The sequence below is a fragment of the Lagopus muta genome, chromosome 5 (assembly GCF_023343835.1).
Source record: "Lagopus muta isolate bLagMut1 chromosome 5, bLagMut1 primary, whole genome shotgun sequence".
NCBI classification, from domain to species: Eukaryota; Metazoa; Chordata; class Aves; order Galliformes; family Phasianidae; genus Lagopus; species Lagopus muta.
Genome location: NC_064437.1, coordinates 27351326 through 27378071, shown reverse-complemented (window position 1 = coordinate 27378071; position 26746 = coordinate 27351326). Strand labels below are relative to the sequence as shown.

The 26746-nt window shown below is 37.1% G+C and overlaps 1 protein-coding gene across 4 annotated transcripts in view; it reads right to left on the bottom strand.

The window, feature by feature from the left end:
* Nucleotides 1–26746, bottom strand: part of BRINP3 (BMP/retinoic acid inducible neural specific 3) — a 200619-nt gene that overhangs the window by 78141 nt on the left and 95732 nt on the right. For all 4 annotated transcript variants that reach the window (XM_048946377.1, XM_048946380.1, XM_048946378.1 and 1 more), the window contains one exon: nucleotides 7276–7466. In XM_048946377.1, the coding sequence (XP_048802334.1) occupies nucleotides 7276–7466 (191 nt within the window). The remainder of the gene's footprint in view (nucleotides 1–7275; nucleotides 7467–26746) is intronic.

The following is a 26746-nucleotide window of genomic DNA, read 5'->3' as shown; positions in this document are numbered from 1 at the left end:
TGCTTACTCCCCTGTAGTTTCGTAATGGGAGATTTCTTTTTCTGCACATGCAGCCATCAAAGAGGGAATTAATTGTTTGAACTCCCAAGAACTAGGAATTAAAGCAGCCTCCATAAATAACAGTGTTTCCCCATCCACCTACCTAAGCTTTCTGCTGTAATTAATAGACAAGCATTCATATTTAATATCAAAATCTCCAGCAAGGCAGGCTGAGATCACCTGGCAGGAGAAACTTACACATATTGTATTAGCACATGCTCATGTGCTACGTTTTGCCACACCATCCTGACACAATGGTAGTGCAGGTCTTGTGGCCAGGTGGGCCATTATGCACACCAGGGTGCTTCCACACTGGTGGCACTGAGCAGAGAGCTGGAGGGCAGTAGCATCTCATGGATGGTGCCACAAAATCTGGTCAGAGTTCCAGCATTGCTGGTGTTCAGTTATGCCTATGAAAAAGCCTGCCTTTTCAAAACGCACCCTGCAATGCTAGTCAGTATTTCTGAAATGAAGAGCTGAGAGTGAGCTGAGAGTGGAGCCAGGGGCCACGGGCTCTGTGCAGCTGTGTGTGGTACTGTGAAGACACAGCTATATCGGAGCAGACGATGCCACAGCTCACAGGGGGTAAGCACTGAATCAGTGATCAGTTCCAGCAGCGCAGAAAAGTTGCAGAAATTCATTAAGGGATCTAATTTACTTTTCACCCTTTTCCAGGTGTCTCATTTAATGTATTTAGATTAAAGTGACTTTTGCAATCAAATTTCCACTGAAAATAGCTTATAATGAATTGTAAGGTAAACGTGAGAAATCTCTGGAAAGTAAAGGAAAAAAGAGGTTCTTTGTGTTTCATAAGCTGGCACGCCACCCTGCTTCCCCTGGCAAACTCACAGAGCCCTTTTGATTGATCTATGCTATGTTATTAGTAGAGATAGTGGGACCGTTTCCATCTAGATCATATTTCAACAGAGTCCTGATAGGCTTTATTATTATTAAAACAGAGTTTGTTTATTTTTCTCCCATCAAACATGCTTGTTCTCCAGGAGGCAAAGATCAGTGCAGTGAAAAACCTCACATTTCCAAAATGTATCTCAAAAATGAAGTGTTCTGCGTTGCTTTGTTTTGTTTTGATCAGAAAATGTCAAGAAAAATAACCTTTGAATCCCCTCACAGCTATCACATCATACTGTCCTCACTGGTCCCACTCAACTGACCCATGCCTGCCACAGCAGCTGCCAGTGGGCACGATTTGGCAGGCAGATCCCCCAGCAGCACTCTGCTTATCCCCAGCCCTGTAGTCCTGTTCCTGCTCCACAACAGATATGTGCTATTCCCCGTGATCTGTAACCAAATAGAGATCACATCAGATTACATTTCCCAAACACAAAGGAAGCTTTCTCTTCCAAACTCTCTGTGTTGTTCTTGGATGGCATCTCAAACTAATTCATTGCTGATATTCTCAAGCACTACAGTGATAATGGGTGCAATTAGGTGTATTTCAAAAATATGTGATGTCCAAAAGGCACCTGGTTGATTCAAGAAGTATTTCAGCTGATTTGGCACTTATTAGGGAAAGGATTAAGATAGGTGAAACAAGCAGAGAACTCCACCATATTCTGTTACTTGGGCTCCACCATGTTGCTGCAGAGTGGTAACAGGGTTCTGTTCGCACACAGAGAAATTGTGAAGGAACATCACTGCTTCATATTCGATTAGCAGGAGAGAATTTGAATTTTACATTAATTTAGTCAAAATTAAACCCATAACAAAAGAAATGTTCCTGTCACATTATAAATGTGGAAGAATCTTGTATTTTTTTCTCTGTCTATCAGCTACCATGATGGAAAAGGCTAAGAAGACATCCAGACTAAAAAATAAAGCTAAAAAATAAAGCTGTGCTTTCTGTAATCTCTAGAAGCAGTATTCTATCTATTTCACAAAATCCAAGGATCAATTAAGTTCACTTTCCTGGGGTTAAAAGAAATAGTGCAATGACATTTGGCCATTCTAATAAAACAATCTGATATAATCTAATAACTGGTTTAAGAAATCAGCTGTTTTACTTCCATTCAGCTCCTGTCTCTAATGAAAATATTTATGTGTGGGCTGGGAACTGACATTCACACTATAGGCTGACCTTGGCAAAATGCATACAAATATCCACGTAAGCCCCAGAATTCACAAGCTTATACTTTAGCTTTTATATTCTATTCATTTATTTCTAGGTTAATATGAGCAAATTTTGAAGGATTTGTGTGTAAATTTCCAAGCTGAGAAAACTTTTTTACATGCTGATTTTTCAGAAAATGAAGTAAATTAAGTGTGCAGAAATTTACCTAGACAAATAACCTATCCATGGCCAATAAGATAGAAGACTTCTGAACAATAGTTTATAGACGGCATTCAGAAATTAGCAATTAATCTTCAGAAATTATTTAAATAAAAAATGCAAATAACTATCACTGGCACATTAGAATTAGAATTATGCAGTGACAATTGTAACTAAATAGAAATGTCTACTGGAGTAAATATATATTGTTACACAGAATAAAACATATTCATGTGATTTTAATGCTTAATGCTATTTTCTGCCTCAGTTATTGAGAGAATGTTTTCTTGTGCCACAGCTTTATAATGATGAAAGGTTCACATGCCTCGATGTTTCATATTTTCATATGTGGATTGGGTAGGGATAGGAAAATGTGATCCAGGCAACTCACAACAGTGTTTGCCAGAAAATGAGGAAATTATGAAGAAAGGATAGCACTCAAAGGTAGATGTATCTAGCATCAACCACAGTTACTTGCTTAAAGCTCTGTGTTCATATATGTGTATGTATCATAAAAATACATGAAGGTTTTGGCCTATAAACTTATCCAAAGTTCATGATTAAATATAATATGTCAGTTGCAATAGTTGCAATGCAATATAGTAATTAAGACATATAATGCAATTTTATTAAAACAACAACAACAAAAACCCAACAATGTGCCATGAGGATTTGGTCAGGTCGTTTTCCCGAAGTCAAACAGATGCTGATGAATGTGCATAGCTTCAAATAGTATCTAAATCACTGCTAGGCCAGATGTGAATACAGTGCACACTAATTCCACATATATATCCTCTCTGAAAGGATTTGAGTATTTCCTTCCTTCAGCACATAGAGAGGGAAAAGAAAGAGAACAGATTATTTTTTTTTAACTTCCCTTTAACTTTCATAATATTAAATGCTGAAAAACTTACTGACCCTTGGAGGGTTTGAAGGTCCAACGCTAAATTTTTGAGTTTCTTTCTCACATTAATCATTTAAGACTGGATTCTCCCTCCTTTACTTGCCAATTATTTATTCCTTACCCTCACTGAGCATCACAGAAAGCAAAATTCATATCAGCAGTTAGTGCAAATGATCATAAATTCTTTAGAATTCATAGAATTCACCAATTTACATCACCAGAATATATCTCCCATCTCTGTACACAGTGCAATGTCCTTTTTACTCAGGATAGTAAAGGTATGAATACTAAACATGTTTGCAGAACTCTAATCAGTGCAGAGGAGAATGACAAGAGGTTGGGGTTAAACTGATTTGCTGATGTCTGCTAAGATGGTCTGTAGTAAAGAAAACAATTACTTTCTTTTTTTTTTTTTCTGACTGACCCAGACAGGTGAATGTATTGATGATCTGGTAATGAGCACTTTGAGCAATTATGACTGACAATAAGAGAAAAAATCTCAATCTGCAACATTTGAAATTACCATTTGCCATTCAGCCAATTGGCTTCTGATGCTCTAATTTCATAACAAGCCTTGGCAACCTACTGCAAATTTGTTTATTGGGAACAGTTACAATTTTTCCAGATGCCAAGGTAACCCAGTCTTCATCTTGCAAAGCACCAGAATCAGACTTAAGTCCCCCAAATGGCAGGAATAAGGATGTATCATTTCACTGTAGTGTGTCACTACATTTCATGTAGTGTGTTATCTTTTATTTCCTCATCACAGAATCAATTAGTTCGTTAAGCAACCTTGACATCCACACACAAGGCAGTGTTAAAATGAATGCATCTAAAGTGGGATCCACTGACATTTTTACCCTGCACTTATTCCCCAGTGGTGCCCTAGGCTTCACAATAACTTCTTTAGCTCACTGTTCTGTCCTGTTTGTTATAAACCATTCAGGTTTATGGCGGCTGATGCTTTTCTATCTTATGGACTTTATCATTATGCAACTGTTATTGCATCATGCTGTAGGCAAGCAAAAGAGAAAAGAAAAAATGTAGAAAAAAAAAAGAAAAAAAGATTGTTTGCTGTTTCTCACTCAAAGGAGAATCTTTGACTATTGGAAGTGCTAGCTGGAAGCTAACAGAATTCAGAAATACATTTCACAGAATCAGAAAATTATTTATGCTGGAAGGTGGTGGTCATGGAGCTCAATCCCTTGCTCAAAGCAAGTCTAATTAGATAAGATACTCAGGGCTTTGTCCAAAAGAGTCTTCTCTTACCTTTCCCCTAAAGCTGTTCTGGACAGCCAATATTTTTTGCTGGATTGTGTAAATTTGCAGATTTGCTAAAGCTTGCAGGACATGTGTCATCCCAGAAGAGCAGGGAAAATTACCTCACCTACTAGCTATGGCCCACCTCAATACCATATTCCCATTTATATACAAAATTGAAAATCATCTCTTCTTTTTCTACAAATTCGATTCTGTGTACAGCTAATGCAAAAGCAGAAGAGGTTACTCCTACGCACAAGCATGAGAATTTATTCATGAATGTACTGCTGAATCTTGGCTTTTGCTCTGCATCACTGGATTGCATAGCGTCCTTGCATCGTGCAACTTGAAGTTGCTCATTACGGGCATTTAACTTTCTTTATGTCGCAACCAGATAAAATTTACATAAGAAATAGAAGCAGTGAGAAATGTCATTTTCCACATTATCTGTGGAACCATGAAAAATATAACTTCTCTAAATCCTCGATTTAGAATGCCCTTGAGAATTGTGTGCCTGTGTTTGTGAACAAAGGCTAGGGAATGCATCACAAACAACCATGTGGAAGAGTTCCCTTTATGGTCAAAAAGGGATATTCATGAAAGCCAAACGATCACAGAGGCACACAAATCTTACAGCAGGATCTCTGATTTGCCAAGTTTTCCTTTGTGGCCATGCATGCAATCAGTTTGGCCTTCTGATTTCAAGAAGCTGCATAAGCAACAAAGCTTTCAGAATAAAACTACTCATAATTAAAGAAAAAGTATGAATACGTTATAGAAAGAAAAGAATCAAATTAAGTGTTAAAACACAGATAAGCATCTCTAGGAATCCCCATTCAATTTAACTCCCAAATGAGAACTAGCACTTACAGGAAAGTATAGGGTTATTAGCTACCATATGAAAGCATTTTTAGAAATTACTAATTTCCTATAATTATTTTAATCAGCCAATTTTTCAAATTATTCACCACCCATCCAATGATAATGGAAGGTAGCAGGTGTGCCTTAAATTATGTCTTAAAATTGAGGCTAGAGACCTAAATCAAAGCCCATCAAAGTTAATATTAAAAAAATCCCTTTGATTTCATTAAGCTTTGACAGAGCACAGAAGTCAACACAGTCTACCTCTTAGTGGTGAATTTTTGCAAGTATGTGGCAGTTACTGCATTTTAGGGCCTTTATGAAGTGGTATCAAGAGGGGCAAGAAAAGGATACTCTACCCCAATTTCTCTGCAGGAGATCTTAAGGCTTTGGGCACTATACCTAATTCAGTTTAAAGCTGGAATTGCTGAGTGTCTTTAGAAGAACTGTCTTCAGGTTTTAGTTTTTACTTAGGGCTATGCTTTACGAGAGGCATTCAGTCTGTAGCTCTTTTGTGATCAGTGTGTGCTGGTTTGTACTTGTGAAAGAGCAGTTATACTTGGGTTAGACTGTTTTTCTTTAATTGTTAGATCCAATCCCAACTTCAAAGTGAATTTGATGATATAGCAGTTAATATAAAAAATTATGTTAATAATTGTCAAATAGCCAATAATAATAACTAACCTTTAACAGCAGATAATCTTTTCATTAAGATACCTGCTGCAGCCAAATCTTTATTTATTGTGCTTAAATGTTTTGAGCAACATTTTCTTTCTATTCTGCAGTTAATTTTGCTGTTCAGGTGTGCCATATGCACAATAAAATAGATGCCTGTTTTTTAAAAGGATCCTTGAATGAAATAAACACATTGAGTATTTAAAAGAAAGGCTGGGAATTTTATCCCAAATTCATGGTCAGCACGTGTAATTTGTTTTTACAGTGCTAATGGTGATAGATTTACAGTAGAAATGCTAGTTCTGAAAATATGATAGGAATGCATTAATTATTATAATTTTAATATCTACAGTAAGATGGAATTTTACCTTGCTTCTAGAACGGTCTTCTGCAAAGGAGATCAGCTCTGAGCCATTTCAGTTGTTACAGATATCAGCCAAAAGAGAATGGGAAGGCAGTCATTTCCCTAATCTGTGGTTAAATATCTGTTATGAAATGTGCTAAAGAGGACAATTCCTCAGGTGGATAAAGGATTTTGACAATACTGTCCTGCTGGAAGGATACTCAGTCACTAGAATTATTTTTAATATAATCAGCCACCAAGGGATAAAGCTGCATTTCTAAAATGTCAGTTCATTTTGCGATGCCTAGATGGGTCATCTCAGGCACTAATTATCTTTCATTCAGAACAATTTACATTCTCTTTTGAACATTATGCCTCTTCACTGGATTTCTTCAATCCATTTTGTTACTGGATCCCAATTACACACCAGGCTTTCCAGATTAATCTGTTTGTTGGGTTTGTTACTTCATCTCTGGAGTACTGTGATGCAGCCAGGCACTGCTGTAATTTGTTATCTGTCAAATTATTGTAGGGAACTCTTATAGAAAAATGTGCTCTCATTTGTGACTTCTCAGTGCAGAGCAGTGTCCCCAGAAGGCCAGGATCATGTACACGAGGATCTCAGGTAAAGTATCTCAGCCTTAGCAACAGGCATTCTTATCTTATTGTCCCTGAAACTGTTTACACAGAATCAATAAAACAAAGTTTAGCATCAGCAGAAAAAAAAGGACCCATAAGGCTTGAAGAAAAAACTTACTCATGTACTGTAAAATCTATCCCAGGGCAGCAGCTCAGCTTAACTGCTGAGAAAGAGAGTACCACAGTTTTACAAGGAGTTCAGTTGGCCAACACTTTCAGTTCAGTTAAGTCGAAAACATGCACCATATTGTCAAGAGTTAACCCTACCTCCCAAGGTAGCTGAGAGTAGGAAGTGTGTCCCATATTTCTTGATCAGGTTCTCTGTGATCTGCTGAAGCGTTGGGCGACGTCCTAGTAGCCTTATGTTACGGAAGAACTCAGGGGCAAGTGGCAGTGGGGAGCCAAGAAAATTGCGTCTTTCAACAGCAAGATTGTTTACTTTCCAGCGGCCAAACTCTCTGCAAAGGAAAGTAATTCTCATTCAGAAATATGTCATTCAGACAAATGCCTTCATTTGCAAACTACTCTGCTTCGTCAACTAGCTGGAGGCAACTGGCTGGGTATTACAGCAAGGTTTGACAGCGACACTCTGTCATGTGTTATAAGCATAGGACAAGCAACAAGTGTTATTTATTAGAAGGGGAGGAAGTGCTCTGTTACAAAACCATCGTTTGGAAAAATAAATAAATAAAAATTGAGGGTGCTCCTCTTCCCATTTTTCCTGTTTATTTCCTGGTGTGACTATAACCCTAGAACAACCAGATTTGCACTTAGGTACATAGTTGGCTACTTCAAACAATGTAGAGAAACACTATTGCAATACATTTTCAAAAGTTTTCTGTACTTTTGTTCTCCATTCAGAGTAAATATGCAGATTGCAAGTCTGATTCCTGAAAACAGATAACTTCAGCCAAAGGAGGGACAAAAATGAATTTTAAAAATGTTCCCCTTCCCCTCTGCAAGATACTTCAGTCAGAGCAGGGAAAACAAACAAGTCAATTACACAGTAATAAACACATCTTTTATTCATTTACTTACCAATTAAGCTACCAGATACTTATTAGCAGAAGAGCTCATTGCTTTCAACTTAGCTAAGACGCTTAGCACCTGTGTTACCCTTGCTTTTGCGAGGTACTCTATAGTCTCTTTTGGCTGCAGACTGGAACACTGTGAGAATTAAGTCCAAGGCAACCTTTGGACTGCGGTTTAGCTACTGCTTTGTCAAGTCCTTTGTAAAGCATGTCAATTAAGATTTGTCCTCAGATAAGACTGTAGGAAGGCAAATAGATTAGAGAGCTTAAAGATCCTACTGAAGGTCCCAGCTAAATATAGTACAATATTCATTTACACAATTAACACAAAAGACAAAAATCAAGTTTGCAGCTAGGAAATAAATCTGAGAGATATTTGAAAAAAAGCAATCGCATAGGACTGAATGAATAAAATGAGTTATGTAATATTTAAACACTTTTTTCTGTATTCAGTACTTTAAAATTCACATGTATGAATGAGAACCAAATTAATACAGTTTTGTGTAGTCCTAACATACAGTAACATACTCTTGTAGATCCAAAATGCCTTTTCACCAGGGTAGCCATACACACATAACAGGCAATAATTTGGTGCAGCTATTTCATAGGTCTTTTTTGTTGGTTTTGTGGTGGTGGTGTGTGGTCATTTTGTTTTGTTTTTAATTCAGTTACCATTTTTTAATGCTTTGTTCTCATAAATTTATTTTCATTGTAAGAATCCAGAAATCTAATAATCTCTTTTTTTCATCCTTTATGGAACTACAGCATATTAGTAGGAATAGCGGAGAAAACTAAAGCAGAAATATTTTTACCTTTAAAATATAAGGCTAACAGTTGGTCATAGTGACTACAGTAATGCAGTAAATACAGTGTATTAACTTGAATTGTAAATGTACTTCTCAAGTGAAAGTAAAAAGAAATAAGGAAAACATTTTTCTTTTAATTTTATTTGAATATGTCCTTCTGGATATGTTTTTGTGGTTTTATTTATTTCTACCTTCCCTTCTTCCTTCTCCTTTCCTTCCTGCCTTCGCTGACCATATGTATGACCCTCTTTTAATGCAGCCAGAACAATGTCACTAGATGGTTCTTGCTACATACATCAATAAGTTTGAGACTGAAAAAGAAGCCAATCTCCAAGAAAAAATATCAAATTCTAAGCTAAAAGCTGATGCTCAGTATTTCTCAGAATTTCTTAATAATCTGCTGTAGGATTTGACTACTTTCTGTATTCAGAGAGAACATTTTCTTTTCAGATTAAACACCACCAACTTGAGTTTCCAATTCTTTGAGCTTTTAATGCACGTCTGGTAGATTAAAGGCTCTTATAAATGCTATGCATGTTCTGCACAACTAATTACAGCTCTTGTCTGAATCATTTCTTAACCTTGGGCTAACTGTGTCGACTGATACCTTTTGTGTTTCTTTCCAAACAGTGTTTTAGTTGATACAAAGTTTTACAGCTCTTCTCCAAAAGACAGAAAAACTAGAAAAATGGTGATCTCACCCATATTAAATTCAGAAGCATTAAGTTCAAGTCCTCCCACTCTACTGAAAGTCTTTTGTTTACTGAATTTAGGGATTCATTTATTCTAGTACTATGAATTTTTTTTTTTTTTTCTTAATTAGTCAGACCTGAGTTAGAGAACCTCCCTTCCACAGTTTTTGCTGCAGAAAGATTGTTTTGCCATAACTTAATTATTTCAGATAGAGCAACCAGGCTCTGTTTTGCTTTTTATTTTGAGTATATCAGTGCAAATAATTACTGTTGCAGCAAGTAGTCATCCTTTCAAATTCACTGTTGTAGAAACTGAGTAGCTGACATTTTTAAAAAACAGACATTTTACTTTACTCATTCGAGGTGAAGCTTTTAAAGCACTTACTAACTAGCTTACACCTTTTCCTGAAGTCTTTCTTAAATAATGTCTTTCGGAACCTTGACAGATGAAGACCTAAATACCCTGAGAGAAATGAGAGGAAATGTCCTGTCTGAAAATAAGAGGGACACAGGACAACAAAAATAAGCTGCCTGACTTCATGACAGCTGATACACAGACGAGGACAAGCAAGAAGTCACAAGCAGCTTCTCCAACAGGAAACATGAGAAAAGATTACAGACTTCCAAAATAAGTGAGTTGATGGGAGTAAAAAGTGAGAGGAGATAAAGTAGGGCTGGAGTTCAGGATAGAAATTTACTCTACATTGTTTTCAAGAATGTTGAGTGTGGAAGCCATTTCTAAATATGCAAGAGTCACTATTAACTGCTGTTTTGAATATAGAATTACTTTCTCATTAAAAAAAAATCACTACAAGTAAACTTGCATCATGATGTTCCTTTTACATTGTATATAAATATGTATATAAATAAATATATACATAGATTTCTCTGAAAAACAACAGTTTCAAAGAATTCAATAATGCTATTTGATAGAGCAAATTCTCAGCTACAAAACACTTTTTAAACACAGTCACCACCATTAGCAATTCATTTTCACCAGTGATGAACAAAAGTCTGCATACTGCACTCATAAATATCTGCACCAGTGGAGGCGATCCACTGTTTTATCACTAGAAAAATATCACCCACACAGTCCATCTTTCATCAGCTTGAACAGAAGAAAGTTAGAAGGAGCCAAATCCAGGCTGCATCTTGAACTTTTTCATCGATGGGGAATTCACATTTCATCACTCCATGAACTGCCATTTTAACTTCAGCTCCTAGTGGTGGCACTATGTCTCGTCACTGGTAATGATACAATCCAGGAAAATGTCACCTTCTGCCTCATATTGTTTCAGTAGGACCTGACAAACTTGCATGAGGTGTTCCTTCTGTTCCTGTGGGACCCAGCCAGTACAAACTTTTCTATATTCCAATGTTGCCACCATTGTTCCTATTGCACTAAGACCAATATTCAGCTGTATACACAGTTCCCTGATAGTAATCCACTGATTTTTGCAGATGAGCTGATCGAGATGCTCTTCATTTTGTAGTGTGACAGCTGTTTGTGGTCATCTGAAACATGGCTTTTCTTTCACACCACATTTCAACTGCAGAGAAGCACCACCCAACACTTCCCTGTCCTCACATCCACCTGTTTGGTCTCCATACACTTTCAGCAATTGTCAAACGAATGTCAGTGGGTGCTATTTTTTTCACATGGAGGAAATCTCGTAACTCCCAGGCTATGCAGAAGTTGCATGGCTTGATAATTTTTATATTCTTCTATTTCTTTTAATATGCAGTTGGTTCAAAATGAATGCTTCCAATTTATTTCCACGGAAACTACAACAGGGACAAAGAGCACAATGACACTAGACCAGACTTTCAATATAGCCGCCACCATTAGATATGCATTTTTGCCAGCAATGGACAAAAGAGCCTGCATGCTGCACTCATGAAAATCTGCACCAATGGAGGTGACCCACTGTCACTGTCTCCACTGCTGAAATGCATTACCCACTACCTAACTGAGCTCACATCCACTGTTTGGTGTCTATATTTATAAAAAATGGATGCCATTTTTTTCTGAAGAAGGAATTCAGTACCATTCTTTTACTTCCTATGCACTTCCATGTCAGATGCCCTTTTTGTCAGACTGCCCTTCCGCTGCCATTTGTCACACAGCAAACAAATGTAATGGAATATTGGTGGAAAGGTTCAACCTCTATTGCTATACCACCAAAATCAACCTCTGATGGAGTGAGCTAACATAATAAAGTAGAAGGCATTATTTTCAGAGCAACCCTCACATATATAAAAACGTTATCATACAGTAAAGCTCAACATTTTTTTACCTATTTCTCTTACAGTCATTCTCTCAAATACAAGTTTCAGCCCTCAAATGATTTTTGTACTAAAAAGAGTACTGGTCCTAAGGTGGACTCCTGGAGGACTCCACCTGCCATTCACCTCTGCTTGGTCACAGAGTCACTGATCACATTCCTCTGCCCGTGTCCATCCAAACAATTATTTATCCATGGATTAGTCCAGGCTTCAAATCCATCTCTCCCCTATTTAGGGACAAGGATGTGGTGGGGGACTATGTCAAAGGCCTTGCACAAGTCCGGGTAGATGTCACCAGCTGTTCATCTTTGTCCACCGATGTTGTCACACCAATGTAGAAGACCACCAGATTGGTTGGGCATGATTTGCCCTTGATGAAGTTGTACTGACTGCGTTGTGTCACCTCCTTGTCTTTCATGTATGTTAACACTGATCTTCTCAGGCACACGTGAGGCTCCACCACTTTGGGTCTTCCTTTCTACCTTTCTTAATAATGGGACTGATGTTTCCCTTTTTCCAGTCCCTTTGCCTGGCAGCCATAACTTTTCAAATACAATGGAGAGTGGCTTGACAATCACACCTGACCACTCCTTCAGAACTTTGGGATGCAGGAAAAACATCTCCCACAGAACAACATAGCATCAGTGCTGACTGCTGGTCAAGAAAACTAGTTATAGCTCAAGTACAAACAGTGGGCTTATTGGAAGCTTACTCTTTCCTTCTCTTCCAATTTGTGAGAGCCAAGACTAGCTGCTGTTACAGTGTTTATCAAGAACCTAAGCTGGGACCCTCCATTCTTCCCATCTATTTTCAGCCTGATATATGCAGTATGTTCATCATTGGATAGAGCTTTTTATTGCTCAGGGCAAAGCTTGTTGCTGAGAAGGATGATGGCTTTGAGTTTCTGGGGTGACACAGGAAAGAGGAAACAAGTCAGTCAGGATAAAATCTGTGGTAGAAGTGCAATACTGTCATAAGCAGTGCCAAGGGCCGTGAACAGCATTCTCTCCATCTTCCTGACCCACTGATTTGTATGTCCTACTCCAAATCTGTTTCTTGGCCAGCTGGTTAACACACGTGCAAGAGCTCTGAAGCCAAGTAGTGCCAGTATTACAGGCTATATTGCAGGCCTATTTGCTGAATGGGATCTTCTGCCATTTGTTCCATTTAGAGGTTAAGTTGAAACAATGCAGTCAAGGCAGGGTAAAATAAATAAATAAGTAAATAAATAAATAAATAAATAAATAAGTGCAGTTTAAAATGTATATATATATATTTCATTATTTCCTATTATTTCTTATTTGTATAGCATTCAGAGATGCTGTATCTGAGAATAATGTTCTGACATGACATTCATCTTTGTAAAGTGAATATGGAGATTTGCTCATATTAACATAAAATTACACGTGGATCTGAAAAGAACTAGGGCAGCAGGCAAAGGAGGGTTGTCTATGTCTCATTTCAAGTTATTGATTCCTTTTTTTTCAAATGCATATATAAATTCTACATTTCTTTCTGCTACTGTATTCATTTTAATACATTCTAAAGAATATGCTATGGGAAAACATAGGAAAATCTCTCCATAAAACATCTAACTGAAGGAAACAAAAAAAAATATCATTGTATTCTAAATTTGTACTGTATTTGAATTTGAAATGGGAATATATTATCTGCTATTCTGGATGATTAACTAAGAGATTCCTAGTGAGTGTGACGGATTCTTCCTACACACAGCCATATTTTCTAAAGTCAGACATAGTTAAGAGGTGCCCAGATAAAACCAGCAGTGTTAGTTTTCATTATAATTTACTTTGGTATTTCATAAAACAGCAGTAGTGCCAGAAAGTATAAATGTCAATAAGCAGCAGTGTTGCATAGTTTGGAAAGCCTGCTTGGAGAATAAACATCACACCACTTTTAATATTACAGAATGCTGCTCTGCCTTCCCTTTTCTTAATGTCTTCTAAATGACACAGATCCACTTTTGGCTGGTGAGAAGATGACTGCTTCAGATGGGCTGGAATGACATCAGAATTCTGAAGCCAATGTTTCCCAAGCAGCTGCAAGTTAATCTGTTGGCAGAAAAGATCATTGGGAGAATATATGGCATTTTTCTCCGCCTACATTCCTTAAAAGCCTGAAGATTTCGCAATGCTTGAAGCCACAACTTGGAAAACTCCACAACGATACAAAACAAAACGACTACATTAAAACTCAATGGTCAACAAAATGTTATAATGACTGTAACTTGTATCATACACTGATCTGTGTCTAGGGTTTACATAAGCTGGAAACTGCAGGGATGTGAAACAGCTGCCTTATTCTGATAGGGTTTGTAACACTCCCTGTGTCCAATTCAAGGCAAAAGCTGTGTAGGGTTGCAACTGTTGTAGAATCTCATAGAAAATTTAATTCCAAGACAGGAGACAGACTCTGAATGGGTTGTAGTTAACCAGTCTGGACACAGCTACACCACATTCCCACAGATTTTATAAAAGAGGGTCCCATAGCAGCAATATCCCATGACCTTGCATCTTTGCCTACCAGCTATTCTGCAACAGTCACATACAAATTTGAAAAATATCCTGTATCAGAAAACACTAAAAAATTAGATTTTAAGCAGAAAATTTATCCATGTGTGGCCAGAACAGGCCACATGCTAATTTAAATCAATTCAGTAGTAGAGAACCTTCCCAAATTTCATTGAATTCTTCTTACTGCTGTTTTCTCCTATTTTAGGAGTTAGGAATTACACATTGACTGAGCTTTCAAAAAATATCTACCTAATACAGGAGCAAGATAACAGGGACAAACACTGAAACAGAAATACAGCAGCTTCCCTTCTCTGGGAGAATCTGCTAGGATAGAATGCATCTTATTTGTGTCTCTTAAAATTGACATTTATCCATATCTGGTGACTAAAAAGAAAAAAATCAAGATATTTTAAACTCCTTTCAAATGAAGTTCTCTTTGCTGAAATGAGAAATGGGAAAAATATGCTATTTATTCATTAAGTATATTTTCATTATTGTCTGGCATTTTTCCAAAGTCAAAGCAGAAATATTTGTTAGATACATGCATATTTTCCACACCATTTCTTATGTTTTTATTTTGACACTATAATGAATAAGAACAATTAATATTCTTTCTTATCTTAATATACCACTACTTTGAAACATCCTAGTAATACTTTTTCCCTTTGTATCTCTTTCTCATCTTACCAGCTTCATAGCACTCAAAGTTCTTCCAGAACTAGAATTCATTTGAATCAGATTCCCTATTCTCTTTCATTATCCATATAAGGTAGAAATTTATCATATAAAACACACAGAAATCCATGAACAAATTTTTGAAAATATATGTATTTATAAACCTATAATGAAATACAATGTATTTGTTCCTATATGCATAGTCATTCAGATGATTTTCCCAACTGCTATGACATAACTGATTTGAAAAATGCCATGAATGCTGTGGAAACATCAGAGGAACAGAAGTAGATATTCTTTTGTTCTTGTCTAATAGAAATTCAGCCTCTGTAACATCTGTAGCTAGAAATTCCTCCTTTAATGGAATCTGAGCATGAATTATCTCTTCATCTTGTCTTGTAGCTTTGTGTTTGTTTTTCATCTATACTTAGTGATATAGTTCCCAGCACACTTGTGTCAATGTCCCCATGTTTACATAGTTAGCTGCACCTACACTGCTGAAAAGGTATTTGGACAAACATGAGAGCTCTTCGTGATTTATTAAAATTCTGCCTCAGAAATAAATCTAACATCCATGCAGTACATAGTAAGTAGTATGAGGAAATGCACTTACTAGTGATACAGTGCAAATTAGAAAAAAATAAATAAACAGCAGGAATAGGTAGAAAATGGAAAACATTTGTATAAACTGATCGACTAATTCTGAGGAACTGGAACAATGTCCTGTAAAACTGAGCTGGCTGAACACGCTTTTAAGACAAGAATTAAGTGCCAAGCAGATTATTTATCAGCTTTACATATAATAATGGTTAGTCATTATGAGCAGAGAGGACAGGGAGGATTCCTAGTAAAACTATCCTTGTCTATGCTACACCTGAAATGGAGAATGATTGAGTTACTTGCGAGCTGCTTTCCTGTGGATGTGTTGGGTTTTATACATTCTGATTAGGCAGAAAGTAGATTTTTCAACATGTTTATGCTTCTGGGGATTGATTATATAGACCAGTATATATTCTTTCTTATATTAATGACAAAAAACATATGGATTTACAATCTATTAGGTAAGCTGATGGCATTCTTGGAGTAACAAGCAATTGTCCATCCTATTAATTACAAAAAGTCCTGGTCACTTTTCATTATAAGTGGTTTATATGCTTATTCTTCCTTGCAAGAAGTTCAGTATTGATTTCATGGTTTGGCACACACCCAAGAAGGATAACAAGACTGTTCATTCTCCCCTTCATATTACCAGGACAGTTTCTAATATCTTTTATCCACACTGCTCAAACTAATCTAACGCTTCTATAAAGTCTTGGCAAGCTCGAATCTTTGTTTTCCTAGCTCATATATGCCCATAGACAACCTTTCTTTATTACCTTGCAACAAGTTTTCCAAAATGGCACATTTGCTTAGACCTCAAGAAAATGCTTTATGATACACTGATAAAAAGGCATATGAGAAAGAGAAGAAAGTTGTATTTACTATATGTCCTTTTGTCTGATATTAAGAGCCAATAGATTACACAGTCCTGTTCTTGTAATTGATTGTGCATGAAAAAAATATTCTGGAATTTCATAAGAAAAAGGGAGTCAGAAGCCATCTCTGGGCTTCCCAGATGAGAAGTGGCTTTAAGGATTTATCTGTACATATTGCTGCTTCAAAATCAACACAGTCATAGATTTCTCCCTTCTCTTCTTCTCTTGATTAAAATAAAAATAAAAATAATGGAACTTGATTTCTTGTGGAGGTAAAGAAGAAAGTCAGTGAACAGATATTATCTTCTGCTGCCCCATAGTCAGATCAAGGCCAAGAGCTTTATGAGCTGGTCAGCATGGCACTGAATGTGAGCTTTTAAATCCTTTGAAAAGCTTTTGTCTATTTGTTTCTGGAGCCTTGCTGCTGCTTAGTACTGGCTTAGCTCAATGCCATGGAGAAACCAAATTCCTGTCTGCTCATCCCAAGGGCTGATGTGTCTGCCTGCCTGGAACTGGTAAAAGGTACTTACATGACTGGCTTGGAGGCAAACAGAAACTGAATAGCAGAAGCATCACATTCTCAAACAAATATTGATTCAAAACCTTATCTATCAGGCGATACACAATGTCAAGAATTGTTTCCTTTCCAAAAAGAATGTCACATAGACTGAAATAATCCTCTATAATGTGGATTATTTGGCTCATTTTGCATGAAATTGACAAATATATCTGTCCAAATAAGGACTTCTTTTCTCCCATTTATTTCTACCAAAACTCTGGACTCAGTACAATTTTACACAAGTGTAAATCTCGTAGACATAAGCCTAAATGTTGTTTTGATATTGTGAAATGTCAGCTTGTAATACACTTTATAATATGTGTGTTGGAGACTTTGTACACAAATAGATCTATTCTGATGTTCTCTTTACACTAAAAATTTTTAAGTAAAATCTATTATCCCTCTATAATGTCCCCTTACAAGCATTTCTAAGGAGCTTCAGATAAAATGTTCTGCTTTGATTTAAATATTGTAAAAGATATTTATTAAGCATGCCTCACAGTATAATGTATGTGAGTCTGTATCCATTTATTTATCCTTCATAGCACCAATGGGACATGAAATATTACCTAGAATGTCATATAATTATTATATCTTCCATAAGCTGTATTTATAATACCATGAATACTGACACAGATTGGAAGGAGTGAAGCTTTATGTATTCATTGGAGGCTGGAAGCTCTTGCTGTGGAAGATGGACATATTTAGCAAACAAGAGAAGCAATACATGACATATACACACAAACGTTTAGCTATGCTGAGAGCTACTCTGTCTTTACACTCACATGGCTGAGTAAAATACTGTTCTGAATCACTCATATCTGCATCAAAGGTGTCAACGCCGTGCTTGAGTATCATCATTAGAAAGTGTGAGCAAAGTGCCATGTAGTTCAGCAGTACTGCTTATTCTGGTCTGCTTCCCTGGAGTCAAAAGCCTTCATTTCTTTTCTCTTTGATTTTATTCATGAAACACAAGTTTAATAACATAAATAAATAAAACCTAGGAAGTACTCTAACATATGCAAGCCAATTCAATAAAGAAGAGAAATAAATGTTGAATTAAAATTAGCAACAAGGTTATTGCTTTTCTCTAGATGTACGTCAACTTCAGGTGATTATTAAACTTGTAATAGCAACTGCATTTAGGACCTCATTCTTCTGGTTGCTCAAAGCTTGAAATAATGAAGATCTACAGTAAAGTTGCAGCATTTTCCTAGAAATATTCATTAGGAGGGAACGGAATGCAACATGGTTATGCAGATCTGGACATAGATCCAAGCTTAACTGTTTGTTAAGCCATATGCCCAACAGATGTGATGGTATTTTTGTCCAGCTCCTTTGTGTAAGGAGCAAGGCTGAACAATTATTGGGGATTCTGTTTTGGCCACACTAAACATAACCTTAGCTATTAATGCCTTAGACAGAATGATTTTCATCCTATTGTAGGACATGCCAGCTTTGAAATGCTGCCATGAAAAAATGTCAGTAAGCCTCCATTGAATGTGCTGTTTCTCATGAACTGAGAGATTACAATATGTTAAAAGTAGTCCAGTATTTTATATATAAGAAAAATGTGTTACATAAAATGAAAGAGACATAGGGATAAATGACGTAATCTGTATTGTAGTTATGAATAAATGAAGTGCATTACTGGAAATCTTTCAAGTGCTACTTGATTATAACATCCCACCCCTTCAGATTTGAATGCAATTCAATGTGGCAACAGAACAAGAATTTTTACCATCTGATGGGTATCTAGTGGCCAATGTGAAGACAACTCCAATTCCAGTTCCTATGGTAAGTATATACAGTTCCCAAACATGTCATAGAAGGAGGCTGATCAGCTAATTCATACTTAGAGTGAAAGCAATGCAACAAACAGATAAATACTAGAGTTTGGTCTCACTGCCTCAGTAAAGGTAGGAAGTGGAAAAAGACAGGACAGTCGAAGACCCTCTTTCCCACAAGCTAAAGGCAATCTTTATGCTGCCTGTGCATTCAGCTGGCTTGATACATGGCAGCTCTGTAGCACATATTACTGCTTTAGCATAAAGCTCACTCTGCTATCAATATAGAATCATAGAATTTTTAGCATTGGAAGGGACTCTGAAGGCCATTTAGTCCAGCTCCCTGCAATGAATGGGGACACGCACAGATAGATCAGGTTGTCCAAGGAATAATTCAGCCCTGAAAGTGGCCAGGGATGGAGCATCCACCACATCTCTGGGCAACCTTTGCCAGTGCCTCACCGCCCTCACTGGAGAAGACTTTTTCCTCGTATCCAACCTAAATCTCCCCTCTCTAAGCTTGAAGCCATTTCCCCTTGTTCTATCACCACAGACCCTGATAAAGAGCCTGTCACCTTATTTCCTGTAGCTCCCCTTTAGATACTGACAGGCCACCCTCAGGTCACCTCGCAGCCTTCTCTTCTCCAGGCTGCACAGCCCCAGCTCTCTCAGCCTGTCCTCACAGGAGAGGCATTCCATCCCTTGAATCACATCCATAAATGCATCCATCTTCTCTGAGAGGACCTGCTGTGATGCAAAGAGAAGTAATTCTTGATAACCTTAGAAAAAGCTGGAGGGAGTTACTGTGCTGCACGTGTGGAGAAATTTATTTAACCTCTGAATGTGGGACTGGCTGAAAAGGGTGTCAAAGATGACAATAAATTAAGGATATATAATGAGGTATTCTGTAGTAAATAGCTGAACAGCACAGAAACATGTTTATGTTCCATAAGACTATTTGCTTTATGCCTATTGAAAGAAGTTGTTCACACAAAAAGCTACAAAAACACAACCTTCCTGGCTCCCCTGAAGATCAGTTACTTCTCTATGAAGGTGGAAGAGAGAGATTCTGACATTCCTATTTTGTCTGTCTGGCGAATGCATAAGTATTGTATCAATGAAAATGCACAGACATGGAATTATCTTCTTGGTTACTTCTTTTTGCTCATCTTTGAACCTGACAGTTCTGTGTGGCTGAGGTTTAATTCCCTTTGTCACAGGGTCACCTCACAGTGGTGAATAGCTGTTTCTGTCCTACAGGAATCATTGACACCCACATCCAGGCACGGTCTCTAGTAAATGTAGCTTCACTCCTCTGGAATCAGGGTAAAAAAAGGAGAAAAGCAGGTTTCCAAAAATAATGCAAAGCTACCACAAGAGTGCTGGGCTTCCTCAGATATACTCCTGGAAGTCAGAAGAGATGTGTTATATGGAGTTCACATACTGTTCTCTCTTTGAGGACAGCCTAAGTAATCCTGTCATCATGACACATCCTCCCTGAGATGCCATCTCTCCTGCTATAACGCAGATGCAGAGAAATACACCCTGACATAGAATCTGACCAAAAGTCATTCCTAACTTGCAGAAAATTATAGTACAGAGGAAATTTGTGGTCATTCTGGACTGACCATGAATAAGATCAAAGAATATCCTTAATATGAAGAATTAGAAACTCTTGCATCTAAAAGCTCTGGCATATTCATAAGTCTTTCATATCCTGCATTCTTTCAGGAGAAACTTGACCTCGTAAGTGCTAAATATGCAGGATAAAGTTCTTTACCTGTTTAAACTAAATGAAATTGCAAAATTCACTTCCAAATGGAAGACTGTCTGAATGCTATTCTGGAAAGCAGTAGATCACATTTCCTCTTTTTTCTATTTTAAGGAAAAAGCAAAGGTGAGGCAATCAAAAAAATTTTTAAATAAAATATTTTATTATTCTGTTGCAAGCTGTTGTTCCTATGCAATGCTGCATCATCACATAAAATTCAATACAATTACTGAAAATAAAATTAGGGTAAAAAATATCGTATTTGTCTTCACACCTATGTCATATTAAAGCTATTTTACTGAACCAATAAAAAGTTAAAAGTGTAAAAGGTGAAAGTAGAGTTTTCACATATCTAGAAATATATAATCTATCTGTTCTCTCTCTAGTTTAACAGACGTGCCTATAAATTATGATTTTTTTATGTGTCTTTCCAAAGGAAGAGTGATTACAGCTGTTCGTATGAATGCAGGATCAAGGCCTAAATCCATTTCAAAGTATATGCTGTTAGTGTCATATTATTTACTCAAGAAGCTTTCTTATGAAGGAACCTACAGAAATTGTCCTGAACAGAGTACTTTATTTTAATGCTGAGTAGGATGATATATTAATAAAATATGTTTGGCATGAGGTATGACAAGTGTTTCTGAAAAGAAGCACTCAAAATCATGTTGAGCCACTAGAGAGATGGCTAGAGATTCAAAAGTTGCAATGTAATAAAAAGCAAGGTGCTTTTAATGCTTAAGAAAACAAACACAAAATAATTAAGCAGGTAGAAATACGGCAATAAAAGAGTAGATTAAAAAATAAAAAAGTCTTAATCTCCTTGGAATTTCACTGCAAGTATGGCAAATTCTTGCAAACAAGAACGTTTTATGCATGATAACAAAATATTTATGTCACTTTCCAGAGTTCTGATAAATCTTATTAATAATAGTGCCCCTAGAGAAAAATAATAATAAAAAACCCTCTGAATAATTTTGAAAAATAGAAAAAAGAAACTTACTAGGAAAAAAAAAAAAAAGACTTTTTTTTTTTTTTTTTAAGAGAATGCAAGCTTCTGAAGAACAGGAACCCTGCTCCCTGCTATATACCCCTTTCTGCAATATCCACCCACTATGCCTTATTTCCTACTTAGAGAGTATTTTGTGGGCACTTTCTTACTAAATGTCTATATACAGCCCTGCATAAGTGACTCGTGGTCTACTGGTGCACTACACAGTCTCCTGGTACACACAGTAATAGTAGCATCAATTATTCTGCTGTGTCTGCAGAAGTTCCTGTAAAGAGTGTAGAAACATTACAGCTGCACCAAAAATAATGCCTGCTATTTTATTATGTTGGTCCATGCTATCAGAAGCAGATGGTGGTATGGCTGTAGAGTTTGAACCTTACCATCAATATTTTGTTACATGTTGTTGCTGTGTGACAGATGGCAGCACAGGGGCAATCTGACAGAATGGACATCTGACATGGAAGTGTGTATAAACCAAAGGTGTGGAATTGAATCTCTCCATGTAGAAAAAATTACACACAGTGACATTCACTGATGTTTGTTGGACATTTATGGAGACCAAACGGTGGATGTGAACACCGTGAGGTGGTGGGTAGTGGAGACATCAGTGTGAAATAAAACCACATTCCAGACGGCCATGCACAGCTGTCACACAACAATATGAAATCAGCAAGTCTGTGTGAATCAGCTAGTGGTTGTGACTATGTTGAATCATAGAATCATAGAATCACAGAATCATAGAATGGCCTGGGTTGAAAAGGACCACAATGCTCATCCAGTTCCAACCCCCTGCTATGTGCAGGGTCACCAACCAGCAGACCAGGCTGCCCAGAACCACATCCAGCCTGGCCTTGAATGCCTGCAGGGATGGGGCATCCACCATCTCCCTGGGCAACCTGTTCCAGTGCCTCACTACCCTCTGTGTGAAAAACTTCCTCCTAATATCCAACCTAAACCTCCCATCTTAGCTTCAGACCATTCCCTCTTGTCCTATCACTGTCCACCCTCACAAACAGCCATTCCCCTCCTGTTTATACGCTCCCTTCAAGTACTGGAAGGCCACAATGAGGTTTCCCTGGAGCCTTCTCTTCTCCAAGCTAAACAATCCCAGTTCCTTCAACCTTTCCTTATAGGAGAGCTGCTCCAGCACTCTGACCATCTTAGTGCCCTCCTCTGGACTCTCTCCAAGAGCTCCACGTCCTTCCTGTACTGGGAGCCCCAGGCCTGGACGTAGTACTGCAGATGGGGCCTCACAAGAGCCAAGGGGAACAATCACCTCCCTGTCCCTGCTGGCCACCCCTGTTTTAGTCGTTTCAGGTTTTCAGCGCACTTATTATAAATAAAATGGTTTGTTTTGGTGATATTCGGAATATGCCATGTTTCTGTTGACCAACGTTTTCTTGAGACTGTTTTCCAAATCTGATTCATCTTGACATTCAGACATCAATTAAATATGATATAATATAATTACACCCTTACAGTGCTAAAAAAAATAATAATTTTTTAAAAGGGATATATTTTACATTTTTGGTTTTGGTTTTTTTGGTGTGGTTTTTTTTTTTGTTGTTGTTGTTTTTAATTAAGAATGTAGGCCTACTCTTAGGCAGTCAGTGGGTTTCATTTCACATCAACTGTGGGCAAAAAAATTAAATGAATTTAACAAGTAGGAATCAGAGAGAAAAAAATCCCACTCTTTTACCTTGGAGTTGTTTATTGAAATCTGAGAGAGAGGAAAAGTAGGTCCTGCCTATGACAGCAGTTAGACATGTTGCATTTCACATGCATGACCTTGACCTTACAAAAACAATCAGCTGTCCCTGTGTAATTTAAGGGAAACCTCATGATAGAAAACAATTTGCACAAATTGTTTTTCTCCTTTATTTCTTTCTTAGTTTACTTTTTTGCATTTTTCCAATACAATCTTCAATAACTGTCAGAATCCTTACCATTACAAGTACTAATATTGTGCACTTCAGTATTCATTACAAGCTACAGTGTTGCCCTGACTGATAATCGCGATTATACAAATCACAGAAATTCCTTTAAAAAGTTAAAATTTTCTAAGCATCATATGGATGATTTCAAGTGAATACTCAGAAAACACGAGATTCTTTAAAGGCCGATGTCCTTACTGGGAAGGAAAACAGACAGAAAGATGTCTCTAGCAATTATTTATTAGCAAACTGAATTTCTAGACATTATACGGAACAGCTGTGGGTCTTTAATAAACTACAGTTGTGGTGATATCCTGCCCTTTCAGTCTCACAGTCAGTAATTCAAATGTGCCTATAACTCAGAGACGATAGCTACTGACAGCTGGAGATAAGGTGACAAATAGCTCTTCCAGTTGAGACGTTGACATAATTGAAATGTGCTGCCAGAGGAGAACAGAAAAGGAAGCATGGATAAACAGCAGCAAAAACCAAGTGAAAGGTACAGTCCTTGCACTGCCTTGCTTTCACTAGCACAGCAGTATCAGATTGTTCAGGTCAGCTGTGATAATTGCAATCCCCTAACAGGGTTGCCATTGCATTGGAAACAGAGTGGATTGATCTTTCATTAAACGTTTACGGAGCTTACACACTAGCTGAAGAAGATTAAATGTGAAAGTGGCATTGATGTGCTAAAGTTTACAGGAACATTCTACTTTAGAACTTTCATGTCATGATAGTATGTTGCTGAAGTGTAACTGAAAATGTATTTTAAGATTCTCTTTATCCTAAGTAATCCTAGGAATATTTATCAGAACATTCTTCTCCAATACATTTTTGACCAACAGCCGGGATGCAAATGATCTCATAGAGTGGACAGGTCCTGACACTGAAAACGAGATCAGCCTATTTTCCCTGATGACTAAGCATGTGTTTTACAGTTTATTGTATCTTTATACCTTTGCAAAATAGAGAAGTTTTTGTTGTTGTTGTTTTGCTTTGTTTATCTAGGAAGAATTCTGAGATATAAAATACATTATTAACCAGTCTGTCCTTAACCTTGATAATGATATTCAGGAATGATAACCTTCCCTAATGATATTCGGGAAGGGGCTTTAGGGACTTTGATAGCAAGCAAAATGTGTTTTAACTTAGTCACGTAATCATGGTAAATTGCACTTTTTAAAACAGAGAATAATACCTTGGAGCCACAGTTTTACCATCTGGAAATTGATAGGGATCAAGATATTTATTCCTTACCTTATTATGCCGTAGATGAAAGACATAATAAATCTATTAGTAAAATGTTATTCAAAGCATAATTTTGTGCCACTCTATAGAAAAAAAAAGAAAGTCCATGCTGGCATGTATGTAATATCTTTGTTCAGCACAAGAAGAGTAGGATTTTATAAGAAGCTTCTCGGGAAGAACATAACTTGTTAAATGAGAACTGGAACACCTCCAGAGGACCTGCTTGCCCACTATTGTTTTCTTCCCTTTGTTCTTTATTCAAAATAGCAAATATCTCATTTTCTTGATAGCAAAAATGGGATTTGCAGCTCTATCCTCTTTTAGTTAGTCATGGCTATTCTTTACTATAGATTATACCTGTGCATAGATAATGCATAGATAGAAGTTCCATATGTCCTCCATCCCAACTATACTGCTAAATGCGTTATCATCTCATAGGGAAAAAAAGCACTGAGTGAGCCTAACACAATGTCTAGGGACCAGCAAGATTAGAGCTAGTACTTTTACCCCAAGGATAAATTACAGTTGCAGGGAGAGCTGTTCTGTTGATGGAAGTGTGGCTGGAACCAGGTGGGAGGAATTAGGAAATTCCCCAGACAATAGGAAGGTTATGTTTAAAGAAGAACTATTTTTAAATGTACATGTGCTTCAGGGAATGACATATGTCCCATATAGCAAAAAGGATGTAAAGAGAAGAAAAAAAAAACAAAAAAAAACAAACAACCAGAAAATATGTTTAGGCAGGGATTGATAATGTTTCCTTTAACATCACAGTCTTTCTACAGAAATAATTTTAAATGAGATTGGGGATATCCTTGAACTTTGAAAATAGTTTGCAGGTAGGATCTGTGCTTGCTTTTGTATTTTTAAGGAGCTTCATTACATTTGCATTTGGCAGTGAAGCTTTGCTAGCTCTAGGCCATCAGTGTTTCTTTTAACAGCCATGGTTTGTTTGTTCTCTTGGAGACACTCAAGTTGCAATTATCTGTATTTCAGTACAGATGTACACAGGCCCATGAGCTACGCTCATCAATTAACGAGAAAGGAATATAGATCTGTGAGCCAGAAAATTAGCATGGTATCATAAGATGACCTAAGTACTATATTTATAACTTCAGGAACATGACAATAGTTGAAACTGACAAGATTCAAATATAATTACTTTGATAGTCAAATAGGCCACATCACTTATGCAAGCCTCGAATATTACCAGGAATGTGGAAGTATTTATGGGTGGATGGATCGTTTGGTTTTAACATCTTTGCCATGAAGCTGTCAGTCATATTAGTGACACCAGCAAATGTATATCATTCACAGCAACAAAGCTGAGATTAGAGGGTGTGCTTGACTTTTTTTTTAAATTTTCACAATTGTATGCCATCATGTTGAACTGAAGCCATATCTGTCGTAGTTAAATCCTCACTTAGACAAAGAAAGCCTTCACACAGGCTTGATGCTAAACAGAGACAATAAGGCTGTGGCTGCTTTACCTTTGGCATGCTGAGGTTCTCTTGATTTCTTTTTAGACTTTAATGAAACAGGTCTTTTACCTCAATACATGTCTAAGTAAGCATAGCTGTGTCACGCTTTGTGCTTGTTAGCCAAACACTCACAGCCTGACCTGGTACACCTCTGAGACAAGACATATTTATTGACAGAAAGAAAATTGCTGGAGATCACTTGTAGAGGCTTCTCTGATAATTCAAGCTCATCTTTCTATAAAATGTACACACAAACACTACTAATGGTAAAAATGTTTAGAACATGGCATGGCAGCATTAAAATTTGTGAATCAACAAACTCATTTTCATGGGGATGTTGTAAGGGGTTGATAATCTGCCAATAGTCTACTTTAATCAATGTAAATAAAACAATTGAACTACTCTCTATAAATAATATCTTCTAGAAATCCCAAACATTCAAAGTAT